The 22,435-nt window shown below is 39.9% G+C and overlaps 1 protein-coding gene across 1 annotated transcript in view; it reads right to left on the bottom strand.

The window, feature by feature from the left end:
• The window catches only part of LOC136886033 (cholesterol transporter ABCA5), a 256,631-nt gene that overhangs the window by 8,129 nt on the left and 226,067 nt on the right, over nt 1-22,435 (bottom strand). Inside the window, exons 27-29 of the mRNA XM_067158745.2 lie at nt 17,476-17,683; nt 7,601-7,692; nt 2,091-2,338 (exon numbers count right to left, since the gene is read on the bottom strand). Coding sequence (XP_067014846.1) covers nt 2,091-2,338; nt 7,601-7,692; nt 17,476-17,683 — 548 coding nt within the window. The remainder of the gene's footprint in view (nt 1-2,090; nt 2,339-7,600; nt 7,693-17,475; nt 17,684-22,435) is intronic.

Below are 22,435 nucleotides of genomic sequence, written 5' to 3'. Positions count from 1 at the left end.
TGAAAATGGGAAACCATGGAAAACCATCTTCAGGGCTGCCGATAGTGGGGCTCGAACCCACTATCTCCCGATTACTGGATACTGGCCTCACTTAGGCGACTGCAGAATAAGTAGTGTTTAACATTGTATGTTATTTTACCAAAATTAAGGTTCTTCAGCAGCTGAAGATGGCCTATAATAAAGGCCAAAACCAGTACTGTAAAATGTATTAAATACAGCAATATAAAATAAAAAGTATTGTTTACGTGGGAAATCAAGCTTTGCTTTACGTCGCACCGACATAAAATCCAGCTTTATAATTGTGATTGATGTAATGACAATTTAAAATTCCAAAATACATCCACTGACCAGAATTCAAAACTTGATGATGAAGAATGAATGGATGAATATGAATGTAAAATAATCAGCGCACCCAACTCGCAATATTAAAAGGTAAAAATAATACCAAAATCAATCCACCGACTACAATTCAAAAACACGACGATGAACAATGATTGAAAATGAAAATGAAAACAATCAGTGGATCTGACCCGCAATGCTCCACCTTTCCAGAAACTAACTCAAAACAATGGTATATACTGATCAAGGGGATGCTCCTAAAGCACAATCCTGAATTGATGATGCTTGTTGCCTAAAGGGGACCAAAATCCAGGTACTATCACTAGTAAAGTAGAACCATAGTATTTCTCATGTAACGGTACTAATCACAAGTAACGTAGACTCACAACGTTCTTCACATTATGCTACTACTAACAGGTAATGTACTATGCACAGGTAACGCAAACCTATGGTGTTTCTCACATAATGGCACCACTCATAAGGCAACACAAACCCATGGTGTTCCTCACAAAGGTGTACTAATCACAAAGCAAAGTCATCTCCATACAGGCCATGAAGGCCCTTGGAGGGGTGGAAGGTAAAGGCTTCCACTACCCGTAACCTCGGCACTTGGTGGGGTAGAGTGGTTAGCTCTAAGCCCGGCTGCCTTTGCCCACAGTAATTAACCTGGTACTCATTTTTAGTGTAGGCTGAGTGAATCACAGGGCCATGTGCACCTCCGGAAGTAGAAATCTCGTTTCTTAAATTTTACGACTTCCTAACAGGGATTTGAACCCAGTCCTTCCGGGCGAACCGAGCACGCCTTTACCGCCTCGGCCAGGCAGCCCCTTGTACTAATCACAGGGATCCAGAATATCCCATGGTGTTCCTCACATACTGGGTACTAATCACAGGCAACACCCAGACCCATGTTGTTCCTTGAAACGCACACCCATGATGTCAACAACCAGATGCAGAAACACCCCAGTGAGGATAGCCTCCATCATAGCGGCAGATACTACACACGGGTACTGTAAACCCATAGTGATCCACTCACAGACCCATGGTATTCTTCACATAGTGGTACTAATCGCAAGCAAAGTTGACTCATGGTGCTTCTAGCATGATAGTACTAATTACAGGTAATCTCATTTTTTCAAAGGAAAAAAAATTAATGTATCCTCCTATTCAATACAAAACAATTCCATCATTAGATGGAGCAATAAAATTCAATCATGTTTTGACTCGTTTGAGCCATCTTCAGTGAAATACGGGCGGGGGGGGTTAAAGTAACCTACATAATACAGGCTAGAAATGTGCTAAAAACATAATGAAGGAACATATGAAAAGCAAAAGAGACATGACAGAAATATCTTGTAAAGGTAAACTCATGGTTCAAAATTCAGCACCCCTTGGTCACCCCTTTTAGTCGCCTCTTACGACTGGCAGGGGATACCGTGGGTGTATTCTTCATCTGCGTCCCCTACCTACAGGGTGTATGAAATTCTTATATCTTGAACACAGAAGAAGCAGCATGGATAGTACGGTGACACTGTAACCTGAGTAGTAGCAAGAGTGAAATGCATTCATTTCTGCTTCATCCATTTGGAGGCCGCCAAAAAGACAAAGCTTGCATAAAAAGTGGATTGACAACTATGCTTGAGGGGGGGGGGCAAATGAAAGGTAAAGGGAAGGGTGACTAGCTAGCTATAGCGATAGATAGATAAAAGAAATACAGTATCTAATGACTGTTTCTACATTATCAATATTACCTTTTTCCAGTTGTCTGAAAGACTGCGCTAGAGACGTGACTGAACTCTGGGGCACACTGAACACTAGTCTGTCTGCGAATGTCTCTTCTAAAACAGAATCCCTGAACAATCCCCTTACAAATGCTTTTATGTCTTTGTGACGGTCTGACGATGGAGTTGTAGGAGTTTGGTCACCACCTCTCAGCTTCATTTCCAGTTTGTAGCCAGCACCGTATCTGTTCTTGAGATGTTGCGTAGAGCCAAGGCACCTGTGAGAAACATTACCACAGTTAAACTTGAAGGGGTCAGAGTAGGTATCTGCTGCAAGCTCAGTGATATTTGAAACCATTTACAGTATGTGTAGAAAAAAAATAGCTCAGAGTGGTGGTGATGGTTGTTTTAGGGAGAAACATAATGGGATTATTTTCATTATCATAGAATGCTGCTTAATGATGCTTGTTGTTTAAAGGGGCCAAACATCTAAGGTCATCACCCCCATTATCATAGAAGATGAAAAAGATACGTATACGTACGTACATACATACATACATACATACATACATACATTGCAAATATCCACAATTGTAGACTGTTATGCCTTTCAGCATTCAGTCTATAAGCCACTCTGAATTAACAATGTGCTGTTGTTCTAATCTTTCTTTTACGAGGGCGAGTCAATAAATAAGTTGCCAAACTGAATTGAGGCTAAAATAATCAAAGTAACTTTCTGACATTTATTCACTTTTCCACATATTCACCCCGTACATTCAGGCACTTATCTCATCTCTTTAAAAGTCCTTGAAAGCCAGCAGCAAAGAAGTTCTTTGGTTGCTGTCGCAGCCAACGTGTAACCTCACAGATTACGACATCATCTGTATCAAAATGACGGCTACCCAGATGATTTTTTAGGGGCCCAAACAGACGAAAATCACTGGGGGCTAAGTCAGGAGTTGATCCACACGCTGCAATGTGGTTGCAGTTGACACCTGTGCAGGACGACCAGGACGCTCCCCATCTCTGATGCTTTTCCTTCCATGGTTAAACTTCTGGATCCAATTGAACACGGCTTTCCGTGAGAAACAGTTTTCACCGTAGACGGGATGCATTTCGCGATACACTTCTTCTGTGGACAGTCCTTTGGCCCAAAAAAAACCCCTGCACAACTGCACACTGTTCTTCTCGTGTACAGTCATGCAACACATGTGCCATCGTTCACTAACAGCCTCTGACTGACTGAGTGCCTGCGAGATGTCGTACTACAAGCATACATATGCTGACATCTGCTGGCAAAACTTCCGCGCGTAATTTCAAATGGTATAAGGCACACACATGTTTGCGACTTATTTATTGACTCACCCTCGTACAATATTCTCTATCAAGTCCAGGAGATACAAACACATTCATAGAGACTACATTATGTCTTAACTTCAGTGTTCCGAATTGAATACACACAAATATACTTGCAATAAGAAATAATTTGTTTATTCATATTTCTATTTTTTTATTTTACTGAGTGGCTTTATGTCACACCGACACAGTTAGGTCCTATGGAGACTATGGGACAGGAGAGAACTAGGAGTGGGAAGGAAGCAGCTGTAGTCTTAATGAACATATAGCCCCAGCATTTGCCTGGTGTGAAAATGGAAAACCACGAAAAACTATCTTCAGGGCTTTGGGGTTTGAACCCACTATCTCCCGAATACTGGATACTGGCTCCACTTAAGAGACTACAGTTATCGAGCTCGGTATATTACTACTTTAAGAGGTGTTCCCAGTCCATTAGCTAATCAAATGTTTCACATGTACTATAAACAACAAACAGGACTGATAACTTCAACTATCAATATTACTATTTGGTTTTTCCAAAATAGGAAGATTCTTAAGACGTCTTATAGTATCACTCAATTTTAATGTGCAGTGAGTACCTTGTATAAGTGTTTGTTTCATGACAACAATAAAGACTTATCAAAACTGTTATTCTGTTGTTGTTGAGTCAACAGTCCATAGACTGGTTTGATGCAGCGCTCCATGCCATCCTATCCTGTGCTAACCTTTTCATTTCTACGTAACTATTTCTAATCTGCTTGTCATATTCATACTTTGGTCTACCCCTACCGCTCTTACCACCTACACTTTCTTCAAAAACCAACAACAAGTCCTGGGTGCCTTAACATATGGTCCTATCATTCTATCTCTTCAACTCATCAAATTTCGCCAAATTGATCTCCTCTCAACAATTTGATTCAGTATCTCTTCATTTGTGATTCGATCTATTCATCTCACCTTCAGCATTCTTCTGACCGGGCGAGTTGGCCGTGCGCGTAGAGGCGCGCGGCTGTGAGCTTGCATCCGGGAGATAGTAGGTTCGAATCCCACTATCGGCAGCCCTGAAAATGGTTTTCCGTGGTTTCCCATTTTCACACCAGGCAAATGCTGGGGCTGTACCTTAATTAAGGCCACAGCCGCTTCCTTCCAACTCCTAGGCCTTTCCTATCCCATCGTTGCCATAAGACCTATCTGTGTCGGTGCGACGTAAAGCCCCTACAAAAAAAAAAAAAAAAAAAAAAAAGCATTCTTCTGTAACACCACATTTCAAAAGAGTTTCTATTCTCTTTCTTTCTGAGCTAGTTATCGTCTATGTTTCACTTCCATACAATACCACACTCCAGATGAAAGGCTTCAGAAACATCTTCCTAATTCCTATATCAATGTTTGAAGTGAACAAATTTCTTTTCTTAAGAAAGCTCTTCGTTGCTTGTGCTAGTCTGCATTTTATGTCCTCCTTACTTCTGCCCTTTATTTTACTACCCAAGTAACAATATTCATCTACTTCCTTTAAGACTTCATTCGACTGCACTCCATTACTTTTGTTTTGGACTTACTTATTTTCATCTTGTACTCCTTATCCAAGACTTCATCCATACCATTCAGCAACTTTGAGATCTTTTGCAGTCTCATATAAAATAACACCATCATCGGCAAATCTCAAGGTTCTGATTTCCTATTCTTGGACTGTGATTCCCTTTCCAAATTCCTCTTTGATTTCCTTTACTGCCTGTTCTATGTAAACACTGAAAGGAGGGGGACAAACTGCAGCCTTGCCTCACTCCTTTCTGGATTTCTGCTTCTTTTTCAAAACCCTCAATTCTTATCTCTGCAGACTGATTTTTATACAGAGTGTAGATAATTCTTCGTTCTCGGTATCTGATCCCAATCACCTCCAGAACTTCAAATAACTTGGTCCAATCAACATTATCAAATGCCTTCTTAGTTTGATCCTGTAAGATCAGATGTAAAGTCAGGATTGCTTCACGTGTTCCTACATTTCTTCTGAAGCCAAACTTATTTTCTCCCAACTCAGCTTCAACTTGTCTTTCCATTCTTTTGTAAATAATACGTGTTAAAATTTTGCAGGCATGAGATACTAAACTAATGGTGCAGTAGTTTTCACACTTGTCAGCACCGGCTTTCTTGGGAATAGGTATAACAACATTCTGCCAAAAATCGGATGGCACTTCTCGTGTCTCATACTAGATGGAATAAACTTGCCATGCTGGACAGAAATCTGAAAATTGGTATTTTTCCGTCTGCTCTGCTCCGAGAGATATTGTGCTGCATACGTATCCATTTGATGTCAGCTTATGGTGTTTAGGATGGCTTCGACAACGGAAGCATGTTATCCCCGCTACTCTTCATCACAGTCATGGATTAAATCCACAAGAGTGTACAACAAACAATGAGAAGCAAAAGGAAAAGGCCTTACTCTTTGCAGATGGCATAGTAATATGGGGAGAAGATGAAGTGGAAAAACAAGAACAAGTTACTGTATGGAATTGGGAGATAGAGGAATATGGAAATAAAATAAGTGTGGATAAGAGTAAAACAATGGTGATCAAGAGAGGTAATAGAGAGGGAAGAGGGAATACTGAAGTAAATGGAAGACCATTAGAAGTTGCGAATAGCTTCAAATATTTGGAGGAGTATACTTGATGAAGATGGGAAAATAAACAAAGAAATTGGGAAGAGAAAACAATAATAATAATAATAATAATAATAATAATAATAATAATAATAATAATAATAATAATAATAATAATAATAATAATAATAATAATAATAATAATAATCGTATGGCCTCAGCTACCGTGTGCAGACATTTCGATTTGACGCCATCTGGCTGTCTGCTCGTCAATTTCGACGTTCCGTTTTACTCTAGGTCCGTTAGATGGCAGACAGAGTAAACCGGATCTCTCTTGGGCGTCTATGGCTGAGATTTAATTAATTTTGTCGGGTAAATACCAAATGTACCACCAGAGATCTTTTACATGCCGACATCATACGACATGGAGTGTCGAATGGACTTTTTTCCGCTCTTTAAAAATCCGACTACCTCTGCCGGGTTTGAACCCACTATCTTCGGATTCGGAGGCCGACACTCTACCACGGATCCACAGAGGCAGCTAGAGAAAACAATAAGCCAATGGGTTTTACCAATGTGTGAGGGGTATAATGTGGAACTGGGACGTTCCAGAGAAATGCAAGAATATTCTGTACTCAATCTATTAAACACCCATTTTGACATATGCGGTGGGTTCATGGCAACTACAAAACACGATCAGAGCAGAATCCAGGCAGCTGAGATGAAATTCCTTTTTTTTGCTAGGGGCTTTACGTCGCGCCGACACAGATAGGTCTTATGGCGACGATGGGATAGGAAAGGCCTAGGAGTTGGAAGGAAGCGGCCGTGGCCTTAATTAAGGTACAGCCCCAGCATTTGCCTGGTGTGAAAATGGGAAACCACGGAAAACCATTTTCAGGGCTGCCGATAGTGGGATTCGAACCTACTATCTCCCGGATGCAAGCTCACAGCCGCGCGCCTCTACGTGCACGGCCAACTCGCCCGGTATGAAATTCCTTAGAGGCTTAATTGGTAAGATAAGAAGTGATAAAATCAGAAACATAGAAATCACAGGGAGAATTGGATTCCATAAACTGCAAGACAGGATAGAGGCCAGTAAGCTGAAATGGTACGGACACATGATGAGAATGGAAGAGAGTAGAGTTCCAAAGCAAGTATTTACGGAGAAAATAATAGGAGGAAGGCAATGGGGAAGGCCCAGAAAGAGGTGGATGGTTACAGTGAAGGAGAGCATAGAGAAGAGAGAAGTAGAAGAAATATTGGAGGAAGGAAGGGGGTGGTGGAGAGAGAAAAAACTGTGGAGGTCTTTGATTTACAATCTGACCTAGTAGTAGTACGTTTGTGTTTTCATGTTTGCCTTTGTCTCCTTTTTCTATTGCTCTTTTTTTTTTCAACAATGACTTTTCGTCATTATGCTCCTATTGTTATGTCCCCTTTCATGTTCCTATCTCTCCATATAAGAGTATTATGAACTATATTGAAGACCCAACACTGTAAAGGTGATAAATATTTTTTAGCCCTTGTTTGTATACTACATCACTTTCTCCCACTATTCTCCACTGCGTAAGGCTTCACTTTAACGAAGAAAACATTATCATACAATGAAACTTACCTGATACTTCCTTGGACCATTATGCCCACTCTTGAACACAGGGCATCTGCTTCTTCCATGGAATGTGTAGTGAGGATTGCTCCACGAGTTCCCTAGAATGATAGAACATTTTCTTCCACATAAAGCCTTGAGAACAATACAATTACTAACAACAGAATTTGTTGGAGGAGAAGTTGAGATATAGTCTTATATTTATAAGTTACACAATACAGTCAAACCTCGTTAGTGTGTTCCTCATTAACACATTTTCCCACTTAGCACGTCGTAAATTCAAAGTCCCAATTCTCATCGTGTTAAATCTATATAAAAGTAACTCGCTTATCATGTCTTGAATTTTCGCTATTACCGCTATCACATTTTTCCTAGCCCTGAAAATGTCATTTGTCATTCCTCGTGAAAGAAACATGATTTCCAACTCGGTTAAAATCTGTCCCCACAGTTGCATGATTATGGAAAAATTCCTGAACCTCACAGGTTAAGTTGCACGTTCGGGGAGCAAGCCGTTAGCCTCAGGAATGTTCAGTTTTCCTTGCCGGTTAGCAGCGAGATTGCTGAAAAACAGCGAGCCTGTTTGTGCTTGTTTTTCACATTTCGAAGTTAGAAATTTATTTTATGTTGAGCGGTACAGTGAAGTGTAGCAAATATTTGTTGCGTGATACGGTAGCCTATGTCTGGATTAGGAACATAATTGTGTGAAACTGACTAGCGTGGTGCATATTTGTCTTGCGATTGTATTTCTTCTTCTTACAGTGCAGATGGATCCCAAAGTCGATGTGGCTGCCTTGGTCTCCTGATTCGGAACAAGCAATCGGTCTCCAAACATCCACAAATCGGAGATGATAAAACACATAACTACTGTCCTGGATAATGATATGAAAATTGTGGAAGAGACCCGGACATTAGAATTTGCTGGAGGCGATGGAGAGGAATGGGATGAGGAAACGGAATTCGGAGATGGCGGTGTCGATACTGAACAGCAATGCTCGTTGTAACAGTCGCTTCCCTCTACTTCGAGTTCATCGGCATCCGAGTATGTGCCTTCGCCCAAAAGGCGAAAACATGATGGTCCAGCAAATATGACAGAAGAGGACTGGACTGCTTACAAGCAGCACGATTTAGTGTACTGGAGCACAGATTCTATGACAGGCGAACCTCGGATGAAACGTCTGTTGCATGTGTCAGTAATGAACCAGTTCAAGAAAATTAAGAACACGAATATTCTGTATAATTTGGAACAAAAAATTAATACTCCATCGATCCAAAAAAACAATCAAGCTGTCCTGAAGAAAAGGAAACAGAGGGAGCAATTATTCACGACTGTGGGCCATGCAACTATAAGATAGCGATGGATCCGCAAAATACAATCGATCGCTTCAAGAAGCAGAATAACATTGTTGACAGACCAATAACCCACAAAGTTGACAGGAATTGGTAGGATGAGGAGGCAAACTTGTCACAGGCGAGCGATGAGTTTGTTGCGAAGATCTGCAACCTCATCGTTACAGAAAACTTTCCACCGACACGTCTTCAATGCTGACCAGAGTAGATTTGACAAAGAGTTACATGGCCATCGAACCTTGCGAACCAGAGGAACAACTGTTGTTTGCACTGTTGTTGGATCATTCTCTGCAGCACAGCACAGTTTAATGACTATGCCTGCAATTTCAATGGAAGGTGAAATGCTGTGGTCAACGCATGTGCTTGTATCGGAGCCATCTGAAAAATTCCCGCAGTCAAAGCTGGCAGATCCCCCAAATATAAGATCGTATGCTGGAAAAACAGCAATAATGTAGATAGCAGACCTTAAACGGTTCTATGTATTTTGGCCAAGTATACCTGATGACAAGAAGAAAATTCTGCTATTAGTGGATTCATGGTGTACTAACAAAGATCATCCACATTGTCTGCTTCCGAAGTACCTAATGGTAGACTTCTACAAAGAGAAATGGTACCTGAAGGATATATGGGGAAGATCCAGCCTCCGGATATTCATTTTTTTAGACAATACAAATCTTTTGTTCGTTACATAAAGCTAGTTGTTTTACGTCGCACCGACACAGATAGGTCTTACGGTGACGATGGGACAGGAAAGGGCTAGGAGTGGGAAGGAAGTGGCCGTGGCCTTAATTAAGGTACAGCCCCAGCATTTGCCTGGTGTGAAAATTGGAAACCACGGAAAACCATTTTCAGGGCTGCCGACAGTGGGGTTCGAACCTACTACCTCCCGAATACTGGCCGCACTTAAGCGACTGCAGCTATCGAGCTCGGTTGTTACATAATGGACACAATCATTATCGAGACACAGGAGCACATACGGCTTTGCGATAGTTTTCTGGCTCTGCAGTCCTTTTCCCTATAATAGTTCGGCACTCCTCATTTCAAGAACTTAATTAAGTATGCTTTTTATAAGGGCAGGTACTTGGATGACGAACCTGGAATGTGGATTGCGCCAATGGATTACTGCTTTGATTCATTGACAAATGATGCGTGTGCAAAATGTGAGGCTGACGCTTATGTAAAATGTGCCCATTGTGAACTGTCTTTCTGCCTGTATCACTGTTTATCGGATGAATTGCACACTGATTGTCTCGTGTAATAGATTTTGTTTGAAGTCAATAAAATGTTATATTTTCAACATCCCAACGTATATTGTTTCTATAGAGATCTCCACCTTTTTACCATATTAGTTCATGTTTCCAACACTTTACTGATACTTTGTGGGTCTTTTTTTTTTTTTGTGCTATTGGCTTTACGTCGCATCGACACAGATAAGTCTTATGGTGACGATGGGACAGGAAAGGGCTAGGACTGGGAAGGAAGCGGCCGTGGCCTTAATTAAGGTACAGCCCGAGCATTTGCCTGGTGTGAAAATGGGAAACCACGGAATACCATCTTCAGGGCTGCCGACAGTGCGATTCGAACCCACTAGCTCCCGAATACTGGATACTGGCCTTTGTGGGTCCTATAGCTCTTGAATGCTTGTCCCTCTGCCCCTAAGATTTCATAGTGTTTCTACCTGTGACATAAAATTTCAGAAAATATATGGGTTTCCGGCAAATTGGTATCAAAAGAGGGAAGATTACTTGTGAGCCTCTCTGAATGACAATTTGCAGAATAAGTTTCCCTATGATCAGAGTCCTAATAACCTATTTGAAGATATGACTTGCTATCGTGCTATATGCCCACAGAATTTCTTTTTTCATGTGGCTGAAGAGAGTCATTTGGTCAGTGAATACAGTTCTTAGAAGCTCTTGAGCATCCAGATACCATCTTGGACCTAGAATCTGGAATATATTCCTCAATATCTGCAGTTCCATTTTCTCAATGGATTTTTAATGTTTAATGATGTCTCAATTGCATTGAGTGCTTCTGGGAGAACGACTGTGTGGTAGTGATGGACTGTGGCTTTGGGAGAAAGTGATTTCTTCTTCTTCTTCTTCTTTTAGATGATGATGATGATGATGATAATGACCAGGTAGAGAGAAGGTGACACCTGGTGTCCACACACAGCCTCCTCCTGACGAATAACACGAAGAGGTCTGCTTAAGGCTGTACACTGAGGTTATGGATGTCAAAGGTCCGTTTAACCTCCTAACCAGAAAGTTTCCATTGATAGATGAACATTCGTAATGGAGAATATATTTTGACTGAAAAAATAATTTGTCACATCCAGTACCATGAGTATCTCGTACCACCCATCAGGTGCGTATACGTAGGTTTTGACTGATATTTCATTACTGAATTCATAATTAAATGTTTTATTAGAACTCTTTGAACAATACTGCAATTAAAGTAATTCTGACATTAAGAATCAATCACAAAAATGATGCTATTATACTATAATACTCTACATTATCATTACGTTATTTAAATTGTTTTATGACAACTGTAAACAGTAAGAAAAGCACTGAAATTATAAAGTTAAACAAAAGCTACTTAGTTTACAATACAGAAATACATTTTTCAACAAGTCTCTATTATCAACAGCAGTAAGTCTTGAAGCATGGAGTAATTACGAACAAAGTGCGATAGAAGCAACAGACATGTAAAACAGAAATATTGTGGTACTACAGAGTGTTGTGCACTGATCTGGAAACTACCAACATCTGTAAAGCAGTCACTGAATTACCTTCAACAATATAATGGGACGTATTAGTCTGCCCTTAGATAAGGAGGAATGTCATTTTCATCCTTGTCATTTCAGTAATTTCTAACCATTTTGTATGTTGGACTTTTTTTTTTTTTTTTTTTTAAATATGTAAGACGTTATTGTATAGTGGACGACATTGTAGTAGGGCTTTCAGTTTGTTGAATCAGTTTGTAGGAACTTCAACAATGAAGTATTTAGTATATGGACATATTTGTAAGGACCTTTTGTCAGCGAGGACTTTTTTTAATGGACATTATATCTTGGCAGTGCCTCCGTCAGCAGAATCTTTCATTTTCCTCGATTTCCTGGAATTTTTATTGTGAATCACTTTCTCCAGTTTTTGTTCTATGCCTTTATTGGCCTTGTGTGTTTTTTCCTCCTATTTCATTTCTATAATATTCAACAATTTTCTTAAATATACTTTAATGTAATCAAAGTTAAAGAAATTTAACCCCTTCCCTAATATATCGTACTAAGTCGTAGCAAAAAAAGAATAACATTCCATCATATATCATCCTACGTGGTACCTGTGTTTCAGGAGCGTATACCTCTGCCATCTTTTAGTGAATTTTAGAGTTAACTGCTGGCACTCACAGTACGGAGTATTTAGAAAAGATTGCTATGTATCATAATGTTTAGTGATCTTTGGATAGTCATTCGGAAATATGTGACGGACATATAGCTGCAAGGTCACACTCGATGTAAACAGAAATGGCGGCGCGGTGAGCGGTGGGTTGTGTTAATGGTGAGGAAATACTGTATTTGCAGGGTGAATATGTTAATTTAGGAGATTATATTGATGAAGGTGATAGCTACAGCAATAGTGGTAGTGATTTTGAAATAGAAATCAAAGGACTGGAAGAGGAGGGGTGTTAAATGCATGAAGAGGATGGACCTCCGCCAGTGAAGATATTTCAACAAATTAGACCTATGCCTGTACAAGGGTCTAATAATTTGAATTATATCGCACCTGATCCCTTCACTGAATATCAAGGTGTTTTCCACAACTTACTGGTACAATCAAGTGTGTTTGACTAGTTTTCATTGTATTTTGGAGAGGACTTTTTTCAACTTTCGGCAGACAATACAAACCAGTACGTGAAAATGAAGCAACAAAATAGAGGATCAAAAACGGGAACCTACGAGTACATAATTTGTATTATAGTGAAAATAAACTTTTCAAAACTAAATATGCTCTTAAAAATAAAAACAAAACTGTTATATTTGAACTATGAGTTACGTCTCGCCAGTTGTTCAAATCGCCCGCTATAAATTTTCCAAATTATTTTTATCTGTCAGAATTAATCTGCCCAATTTTGGTTAGTGAAATTTTAATTTTCCTCTGCCAGTGTTACATGCATCCTTCGTAAAAATTACAGGTATATAGGAGTAGTAATAGTTTTATTTTATTACTGTTAAAACATTGGCTCTACAGATCTGGAGTCGTAAAAAGAAAAAAGATGTCTGGAAAGTTGCATTTCAGTAGCCACTAAGATCTGAGGGAGAGGGTTAAAATAGAGAGCAATTTAGAAGAGATTTAAAAAAAAAGAAGACTGCTTTATCAGTCAGCAAAGAGGATGAGTCAAAACCAAACCCCTATGGCACTACAGCCCTGACAGTCTTTGGTCTGCCAAGCAACCGCTGCTCAGTCTTGAAAGGCTGCAGATTACGAGGTGATGCATGGTCAGTACAACAAATCTTCTTGACTGTTATTCTTTGCTTTCAAGACCGGGGTAATCATCTCACAGTCGGATAGGCCCTCAATTCTTCTCCCATAGGCTGAGTGGACCTCGAATGATCCCTCACATTCAAGTAAAAATTCCTGACCTGGCCGGGATTCAAATCCAGGTACGAGACAGCAACACCATCCCTTACCATGGAGATGGCTAGAGGAAGAGTCCTTGGCAAAATAATATGTAAACTGACAAACATTCTGGAGACTGGTAGAACACAGAGGAAAAATGTGAGAGAGGTTAGTGATGGAAGGAAAGCTACGAAACTATCTAATATTCAGGCACTGCCCTGGACTTGAAATGAATATTGTGGAGTCTCAGAGTGTCTCCTGCTGGAAAAGATATTGAATCAGATGATTCATAGAGTCTTCAACATTTCAAGAAAAATTTTGGGAGTGAATGTACAACAGAATGGGAAATGACTGTAATATGTGCTTATCCTGTTCTTCTGTGTGGACAAATCAACTCCTCAATATTCAATTAGATTACTACTATTGAAATGAAATGGCGTATGGCTTTTAGTGCCAGGAGTGTCCGAGGACAGGTTCGGCTCGCCAGGTGCAGGTCTTTTGATTTGATGCTGGTAGGCGACCTGCACGTCATGATGAGGATGAAATGAGGATGAAGACAACAATACGCCCAGCCCCCGTGCCAGAGAAATTAACCAATGATGGTTAAAAATCCCGACCCTGTCGGGAATCGAACCCAGGACCCCTGTGGCCAAAGGCCAGCACGCTAACCAATTAGCCATGGAGCTGGACGGTTACTACTATTGGTGGGAGGGTACACTTGTTGCGCCCCGCTAAGGGGTTAAGGAGATGACCAATGACACACTAGCATCTGAAGCAATGTTTCAGTTTCTACATTAGCATTTATCGAGAGATGGCCACCAATGTGAGTAAAGTGCTCGATATTATACATGGTCTCAGCAATGACCGCAACAGAAGAAACTACTTCATTGGAGTTTGGATCAGGCTGTTAGAGAACTTATTTTGTGAAGTTCTACTACCATATTTTTCAGAATCGAAGACAATTCCCATAATTTTCCTTCAAAAAATTTCGATCAGGCTTAAAAAATGTTTTGTGAAATCATAATCTTATTTATATCTAATTACAAGTTTATTTGAGAATAAATAAGCAAACACACATAAGTATCTCGTAAATTCCACATACTCCCCTAATCATTTTCATTAGAGGTATCTGATACTGCCTTTGAAAGTTCCAGGAATTCCTCTCTGTCCTGCTACTTCATGAGCCTGCATTTGTATTGCATCTCTTGTTATGGCTATTCTCTCATTGCATTTTTCCTGCACATACCTCATAATTTCATCTCAAACTTCATTAACATGTCCTTGTTGTAGGCCATTGTATGTTTTTTTTGCGAGTACGCATTTTTAAAGCGATCAGAGTCCCCCCTCTTTAAGCCAACACTGAACATTGGCTTTAGTTATGCGATATTTTCTTGCAGCTGCACAATTATTCCTCATTTCTGCATGTTTAATAACCATTAACTTAAAATTGGCATCATAATATCGATGAGAACCTGTTCCATGTGTCTCTACAATACAATGGTCCATCACGAAAATATTATTGTTGTCTATAAAACTGTTACTTCTACTAAGCATTGGGTACAACAGGCTACTGACCTTCTAATTCCCATTTTCAGCAATGTCAAACCAACAAGTCATAATTCAATTTTTCATAATATTCACAGCACATTTCCTCAACAACCATCCTTTTTCCCACATCCTTCAGCCCCACCTTAACCCCCCCTCCCCCACCCCCTCTCCTTCTGACCTTCCCCTCCCCTCTCCTTCCTTTTCATTTGAATTTCACAACAGTTAGTCTGACGCACACTCAACAATGGACCACACACCTCATGCTGTATTGAGAGGTAAGTCTCATATAACCTATGCCATCTAACTAACACATTCTCTCATTCAATTCATTAATTTAATTTTATCTAATTTATCAGGTTAACTTCATGGGCACTGCAATGAATCGCAAAAATTTTACACCAGACACAATGTATCTGTGTTAACCACATCTTCATTTGCTGTCCTGACAATGTCCAACAACATTTCAGCAAGATTTAACAAGCACCATGAGAGCATCTCATTTATTATTTTGATTGAAGATGAAACAACATCTAACAGTTCCCTGTCAGCTAGTGGTTATTTACAGCAGTGTCCAATGGATTACATATAGCTAACACCACACATATAGATTTGATGACAAACTACAGGATCAACATTTACCAGTTCCTATTGAAATGATCAGCAGAATTAGAACTAACAGTTCTGTGTATATAAATTAATACTTAATACTTGAAATTATTCTCAATGATGAACATACTCAAAATGTTAGAACCTAGTTCATTTTCAAATTTATTCATATTCCATCCCAGTTTTTAATGTCACTTTGTATATATTTGTTTTCATTTGTTTTTATGTCAATTGTGTGCATGTACATTTGTTTAGTTATTAGGTGTTTTACATTAAGGCTGAAGATGGCCAGCCCAGGCCGAAACTAGTCCCTAATTAATGTAATTTAGAATATTACGTATTATAGTATTGAAATGTATTACTACATTAATTTATTAATTACATTCTACTGTTAGACACATCTCGGTTGCTGGCTTTGGCTGGCTTCAATGGCTAGCGATGTGGATTAAAGACACATATAGAAGATCAACAAATTTCCTGCATGTGCGGTGGCTGAAGGGAATCAGCTGCCAGCGGTTTTCATTGGTGCATACCTGACAACTTTCCCGATTTAGGCGGGAGACTCCCAATTTGACAGTTTTTCCCGCCTTTTGATTATTCTATTATTTCTCCCGATTTTAGCTTTGTTTGGTGAACTTTAAACATTTGTTTTCAAATCCCGCCATTTCAGCTGTTTACACAAGTGGCCAGAAGTCCTAGGCTCATTGGCCGCTTTTAAATAAAATACAGACGTTTATTAATACGAGAAATGCGCGTGAATATGCGATGTTTATTGATACCTGTATATTGCAACGCGTATATCAATTGTAATCTCTCGTTCTCGCATGCTATGTTTGTGTTCATTCACATCAGTCAATTCTAGAGACTAGTCGCTAGATTTGGAGTCGTTTTAGTAATTTAGTGGCAGAATTTCAAAGATAGCAACTAGTGACTTTTCTAGAGATTTTAGGAGCCATTTGGAGACAATTCTGGCGAATTTTAATTTATTACTTAATAAAAATAACATTGCGCTCGCATAATCGCGCGGGCATGTGATGCAATATATTAATCTATGAATTTGCTAAGTAATGGCATCTAAGTGCATGACTGATTCACACGTGTGGAGCATGAGTTCATACTATTTTGGGAAGATTTATAAGACACTGATCATCTCACTTATATACTTCCTGTGAGGGAATAGAGAAGTGTAATTTTTAGCCTTGTAGCCTCGTATAGCAACAGTCATGTTTTGAGACAATAAGTATTATAATATAGTCTACCATAGTACTCCTGTATTGCACAAGACATGTACGATACGCATTTTTGACCACTTGTATCTCCTGATTCCTTCTGATTTTTCTTGATTTTCATGTCTAAATATCCTGATTTTTGGTTTTGTAAAGTTGGCAGATATGTTGGTGTTAGGTCATGAATGCAAGACGACCCTTAATTTTCACATGAAATTCCGAGAAAAAAGACGTTTTGGATTTGGAGAAATAAGGTATATGGTTTGTTAAATGCATTCAACATACTTTGTATAGTAGGTCATTTTGTAACATTATCAACGTAATAATCTTAATCAACATTTTAGAATGTGGTTATTGAAGCTGGCTTTGGGAACCTACTGCCTTCATCAGAAAAGCTGTACTGAAATTGTACAACAGAACTTGCCGATCTCAAATACATTCTGATGCTGTTATTACAGGTTTAAAGAGTAAACATGTTGATACTTATCCTGGAGGTCCCTCAATGAGTGCTACAGCCAGTGCAAAGCAATGTGCAACTTACCTGGAAGCTAGCCAGGATGGTATCCCAGAGGAAGCGCTTGGAGCGAGGGTCCATGCCTGTGCTGGGCTCATCCAGAAGGACTATGCGAGGATCCCCAGCCATCGCCATGGAGAAACTCAGCTTACGTCGGGTCCCGCCCGAACACTGCTGACTTTGTTTGTTGGAGTGCTCCTGGATCTGTAGGCCAGCCATATACAGATCTACCACTCTATAATAGAAAAAAATCACATTTCTAAGATTTCTTGTAAGTTGACAAAATTGAGCAAGTAGAAATTTATACCTCAATATTCAAATCATGAAGAAAGGTTTAGAACTGCTTTTCTTTTTTAAATGCCTCTTAGTTCCATACCTTGAAATGCAAGTAATGGAACAAACAAGTGCATATCACGTCATAAATAGTAAGACAGGAACACTGGAAGGAACACGTAACAGGAAAAACATAATGATCGGTCAGAGTGGGAAGAGGAAAAAATAGAAAGTAAAAACAAAGGACAAGGAAAGTCTCCACATCTTAAAAGAACTATCTTGTCATCCATAACCAGTTTTTCTACATGCATTTCTTTTCAGCCCCCAGTGAGCTGCTTTGTGCTTTCCAAAGTGCTCATCCACTACACAGCCATGTATCCCCAGTTCAAAGATTCAGGTCTTGAATTTCCGTTGCATTTTTATTCAGTTAATGTGATTAAATGCAAAATAACATAACCTCTGCAAATGACGATAAAGATGTTGATTCCCATAGGGAACCTGAAATGAGACGAAGTCTCTCATAGTGCAATGGCACTGCCGGTGGCTCCAAGTAGCCTACGCAGTGACCGCCACGGTATGAACTAGCCATGCGTCTTGGTGGATGTGCCATTTACCAACTAATGAGCCCAACTTGGCACTGAGGCGAAACGCTGGCAACCAGGAATGAGTTAGCTGGAAAATTTATAATGTCCAATAATGGACCAACTAGATTTGTACTGCAAATGATGTTATGGCAGTAAATATATTGCAAAAATTATGTTGAAGATAACCACACATTAACCCTTTAACGCCAAAATTATTTTTTTCGTCCGTTTTCTTTGAAATTCGTCTAAATCACTTCAGGTCCATAGTATAACATAACTATGAAATATTGAACTCATACTTTTCACGGTTTTGTCGTTAGGTGGCGTGTTCATATGATCACGCTAGGCGGATGTGTTAGCATTTCAGTCTGTATAGCATTTCTTTAGTATTTATAGATTTTATGTTTTGATATTGATAAATTATGAACAAAATACACTAAAATAAACTAAAGATGATTATTTATGAAGAATATACATTAATTACAATATGTACATACATAAATAAAGCAATGAAAGTCTCAAGATATTCGTAATATATTACATTCAAGTTATCTACTTCACAGAAATTACCGAATAGGAACAAATATAAGAACTGTATGATTCACACTGTATGAAATAGGACAAAGCATGGAACAAAGAGTCCAACATTACATTTTATGCACTCAGTGCGAACAGTACTGGAGCATTCCTTTCCAGCACAGCGTCGTCGATTGCAGGGCGCTACGAGGTGCCCAATCCCGTCAAGTTGTACATCGTCAGTGACACTACTCTGCTGGATACTGTATCTTGAGGTGATGGGGCGGCCTCTTCCTAGTGGCGATATTTTGAACTTATGTAGATATGTTTGCACAATGTGGCGACGAAATTCAAGATGTGACAAATCACATCCAGACCTCCTTAGCAGTAACCATGAATTGTGAATGGATACGTCCAGGAGCCATGTGAATAGCGACCACCACCATTTCTTTCCACATATGCCTACTCTGTAGTACGACACATTCTGGTCCATCCTATCTGTTCCACCCATTCCACTGTTGTAAGCTCAAAACACAGCCAGCCGGTTTATACGCACTTTCCTTTTCTCTGCCTGGGAGTATCGTGTTACCTTAGAAACTGGTTCAACACCATGGCATGTTGATGCCATGGTAACCACGGAGTTATCAACCCACCGAACACTACTTATACCCTCCGAGTTCGTTGCCATGTCGTATGTCCCACGAGCCTGTCTCTTTATTTCATTTGAAGGTGTGATCGAGCAGTCTTTGGGAATTCTATTCTCTCGAATGGTTCCTGTAGCACATATCCACAATGTTTTAGATGAGCCAAAAGTGCCATTCCAGTAAAAATATCGAAATAGTTGAAAGGGTAAGTGAGACATATCATCAGGTAGTTCTTCCAGCATCAGTACCATTGGAGCAGCACACTTACCAAATCGTTGCTCATATTCAGTATTACCATAAGGATTCTTTCCTTGATATATGTCAAAGTTTATGAGATAGCCCGAGGGAGCGTTCAAACACCAGACCTTATAACCAAAGCGGATGGGCTTTCCGCGGATGAATTGCTTGCAGCTGTGCCTACCATAATATTCCACCATGCATTCATCAAAATCTAAATCCTTTTCAGGCCGGAAATTCGCAAGGAATCTTTTCTTCAGCATATTTATAAGAGGTCGTAATTTCCACATTTTATCATCCATATCAGGCTGAGTATTATCCGCGCAATGAATGAAGCAACAAATTTCCAGAAAGCGGTCTCTTCTTGTAGCATTTACAACAAGTGTATTACGTACATCATCCGCTGCTTCCCAATACGATCGTTTGCTAGGCACATTGTTGTAACCGGAAAGAATTAGCAGAGCAAGAAATACTTTTTAATTCCTCCTTAGATATTTCTGGGTTGTCACAATTCTTAAACAAGGCAAACTTGCTTGATTCTTGAATCATGAACTCCATCACTTCATTGTCAAACATTAGTTCAAAGCACTGTAGGAGATTTGCCGGATAAGGTGGAAAAATCGGCTTCCGGGAATATGCCAATATGCCATCTCGGTTGTCATCCTTACTCCACACAGGATTTATTCTTTGAAGTTTAGTTTTCTTGTTAGATGACTGATCTAAAATACCTGATGAAACGGGATCATCGCCTGCGCCTCCTATACGATCGTTGCCAGCGAGTACAATTTCTGCCTTACTTGAAAGCTGGCGACCTGAGAGGTTATCAACTAAACCACCAACATCTTCATCTCCTGAATCTTCGCCGGAGTGAATATTAGCTTCCGGAGGTTCAATAAAAATGCTGTTAACATCTTCAATTGGTTCGTCCGATTCAAGAATATCTAATACTTCTTGGAGCGTAATGACCCTGTAAAAAGGGAAATAAGGTTTTGTAGCTGCATATATGATAACAAGTCGCAATTTATTTAAATGTAGAACAGATGACCATAAATCGAATAAAGTTGTTCAATGAAAATTAATGTATAATAGTAATCGTAACAGATAGCATAACATCCACCATTAAATACATGCACAGGGTGAATAGCAAATACAAGCGCCTAGCGTGATCATACGATCACGCAATTTTTAAGTGCCTATGGGAGTAATATTTACTGTTAAATGTAAATTAACTGCATCATAACGTGAACATAGATCACTCCCAAACTTGTTAAGCATATGAGTTGTGTAATCTAAACATAAATATATGTGAAATATCAAACTTACTTGAAGCGCGCCATCATGATTCAGCTGCTGTGACAATGACACGAAACGAAAGTGCGCCGAAACAATGAGTCTACACAGTCAGCAATCAATTCCAGCACTATACAAAGCACTGAGAGCAATCTAAATGAAAGAATGCAGGTCGTGATCATATGGACCCGCACGGCGTTAACGGGTTAATAAGCTCACTGGACAAAAAATTAGTCACCCCTGGAGAAATCATCACAAGCATCAATTAATACCATGTAACTCCGCCTCTGGACTTGATAACCGCCTGGATTCGGTTAGGAAGGGATTCCACAAGGTTGTGCAGGTATGTTGCATCCAGGGTAAGCCACTCGCTGAAGATTTGATCATGCAATTTCACCAAATTGCGGGGATGCTGATGTCAGCATTTTACCCACTCTTCCAACATGTCCCACAGATTTTCGATGGGGTTCAAGTCAGGTGATTTTGCAGGCCAATCAAGATGTAACAGGGTGGGGGAGTGTTCATAAAACCAGTCACATATGCATCCGGCCCCATGAACCTTCCTTTCATCTTGAAAAATCGGGGTTTCAATAGCTTACTAATCATGCAGACGTTGCCAAAGGCAACGCCTGTCATCCAGAATGTTTAAATAAGTTAACTTGCTGGTCACCTCAGTTAGTGGGCCCAATCCATGATACGAAAAACACCCCCAAATCATCACAGATACACCTCCAGCTTGAACCTCATTTTGCACATATCCCAGATGAAATGCTTCCTTTGGCTTTTGGTGTATTTGATGACGTCCGTCATTAGAATACAGGCAAAAACGTTATTTGTCAGACCACGTTACATTCTGCCAGTCAGCTACTGCCCATTGAAGACCCGCAGCTTTATGTGCCTGTGTGAGCAATGGCCTCTTGCGAGGTGACCGACTCCAAATGTTCATTGTATACAGTTCCCACTGCAATTTTCTCTCACTAACAGGTTGGGATGGACCTTCATTCACCGACTGCAGCAATTCCTGTCAAGTTTGGAAGCGATTCTGATTCACAAAACATGAAACACGTCTCCGGTCCCTCTAAGTCAGAATTTTTTTCCGACCACAAATCTGACGTCATGTTTCGTGGCAACGTGTAGTACACCACCACTTGTAGACATGTTGAACATTCCGATGCGAAAAACCAACAAATCCAGCAACTTCATGCACCGTACGGTTATGGGCATGGCCAAACACCATTGCCCCTTATTGCCACTCTGTCACATCCTTACATCTACCCATGTTGACGTACACTGTCCACTTGAAACGTCAATGTTTCACTGATCACTACTGCCTTACGCTCACGTAGAGGCAGTGCGTGTGCGGTTGAGCACAGGATTCGCTGCGCCGCCTGTACAGGCTTAACGATCCATCTGTGCATGCACACTAGGGAGACAAATTTTTTG

The sequence above is a fragment of the Anabrus simplex genome, chromosome X (genome assembly GCF_040414725.1).
Source record: "Anabrus simplex isolate iqAnaSimp1 chromosome X, ASM4041472v1, whole genome shotgun sequence".
Lineage (NCBI taxonomy): Eukaryota > Metazoa > Arthropoda > Insecta > Orthoptera > Tettigoniidae > Anabrus > Anabrus simplex.
This window is presented reverse-complemented; position numbering and strand designations above follow the sequence as displayed.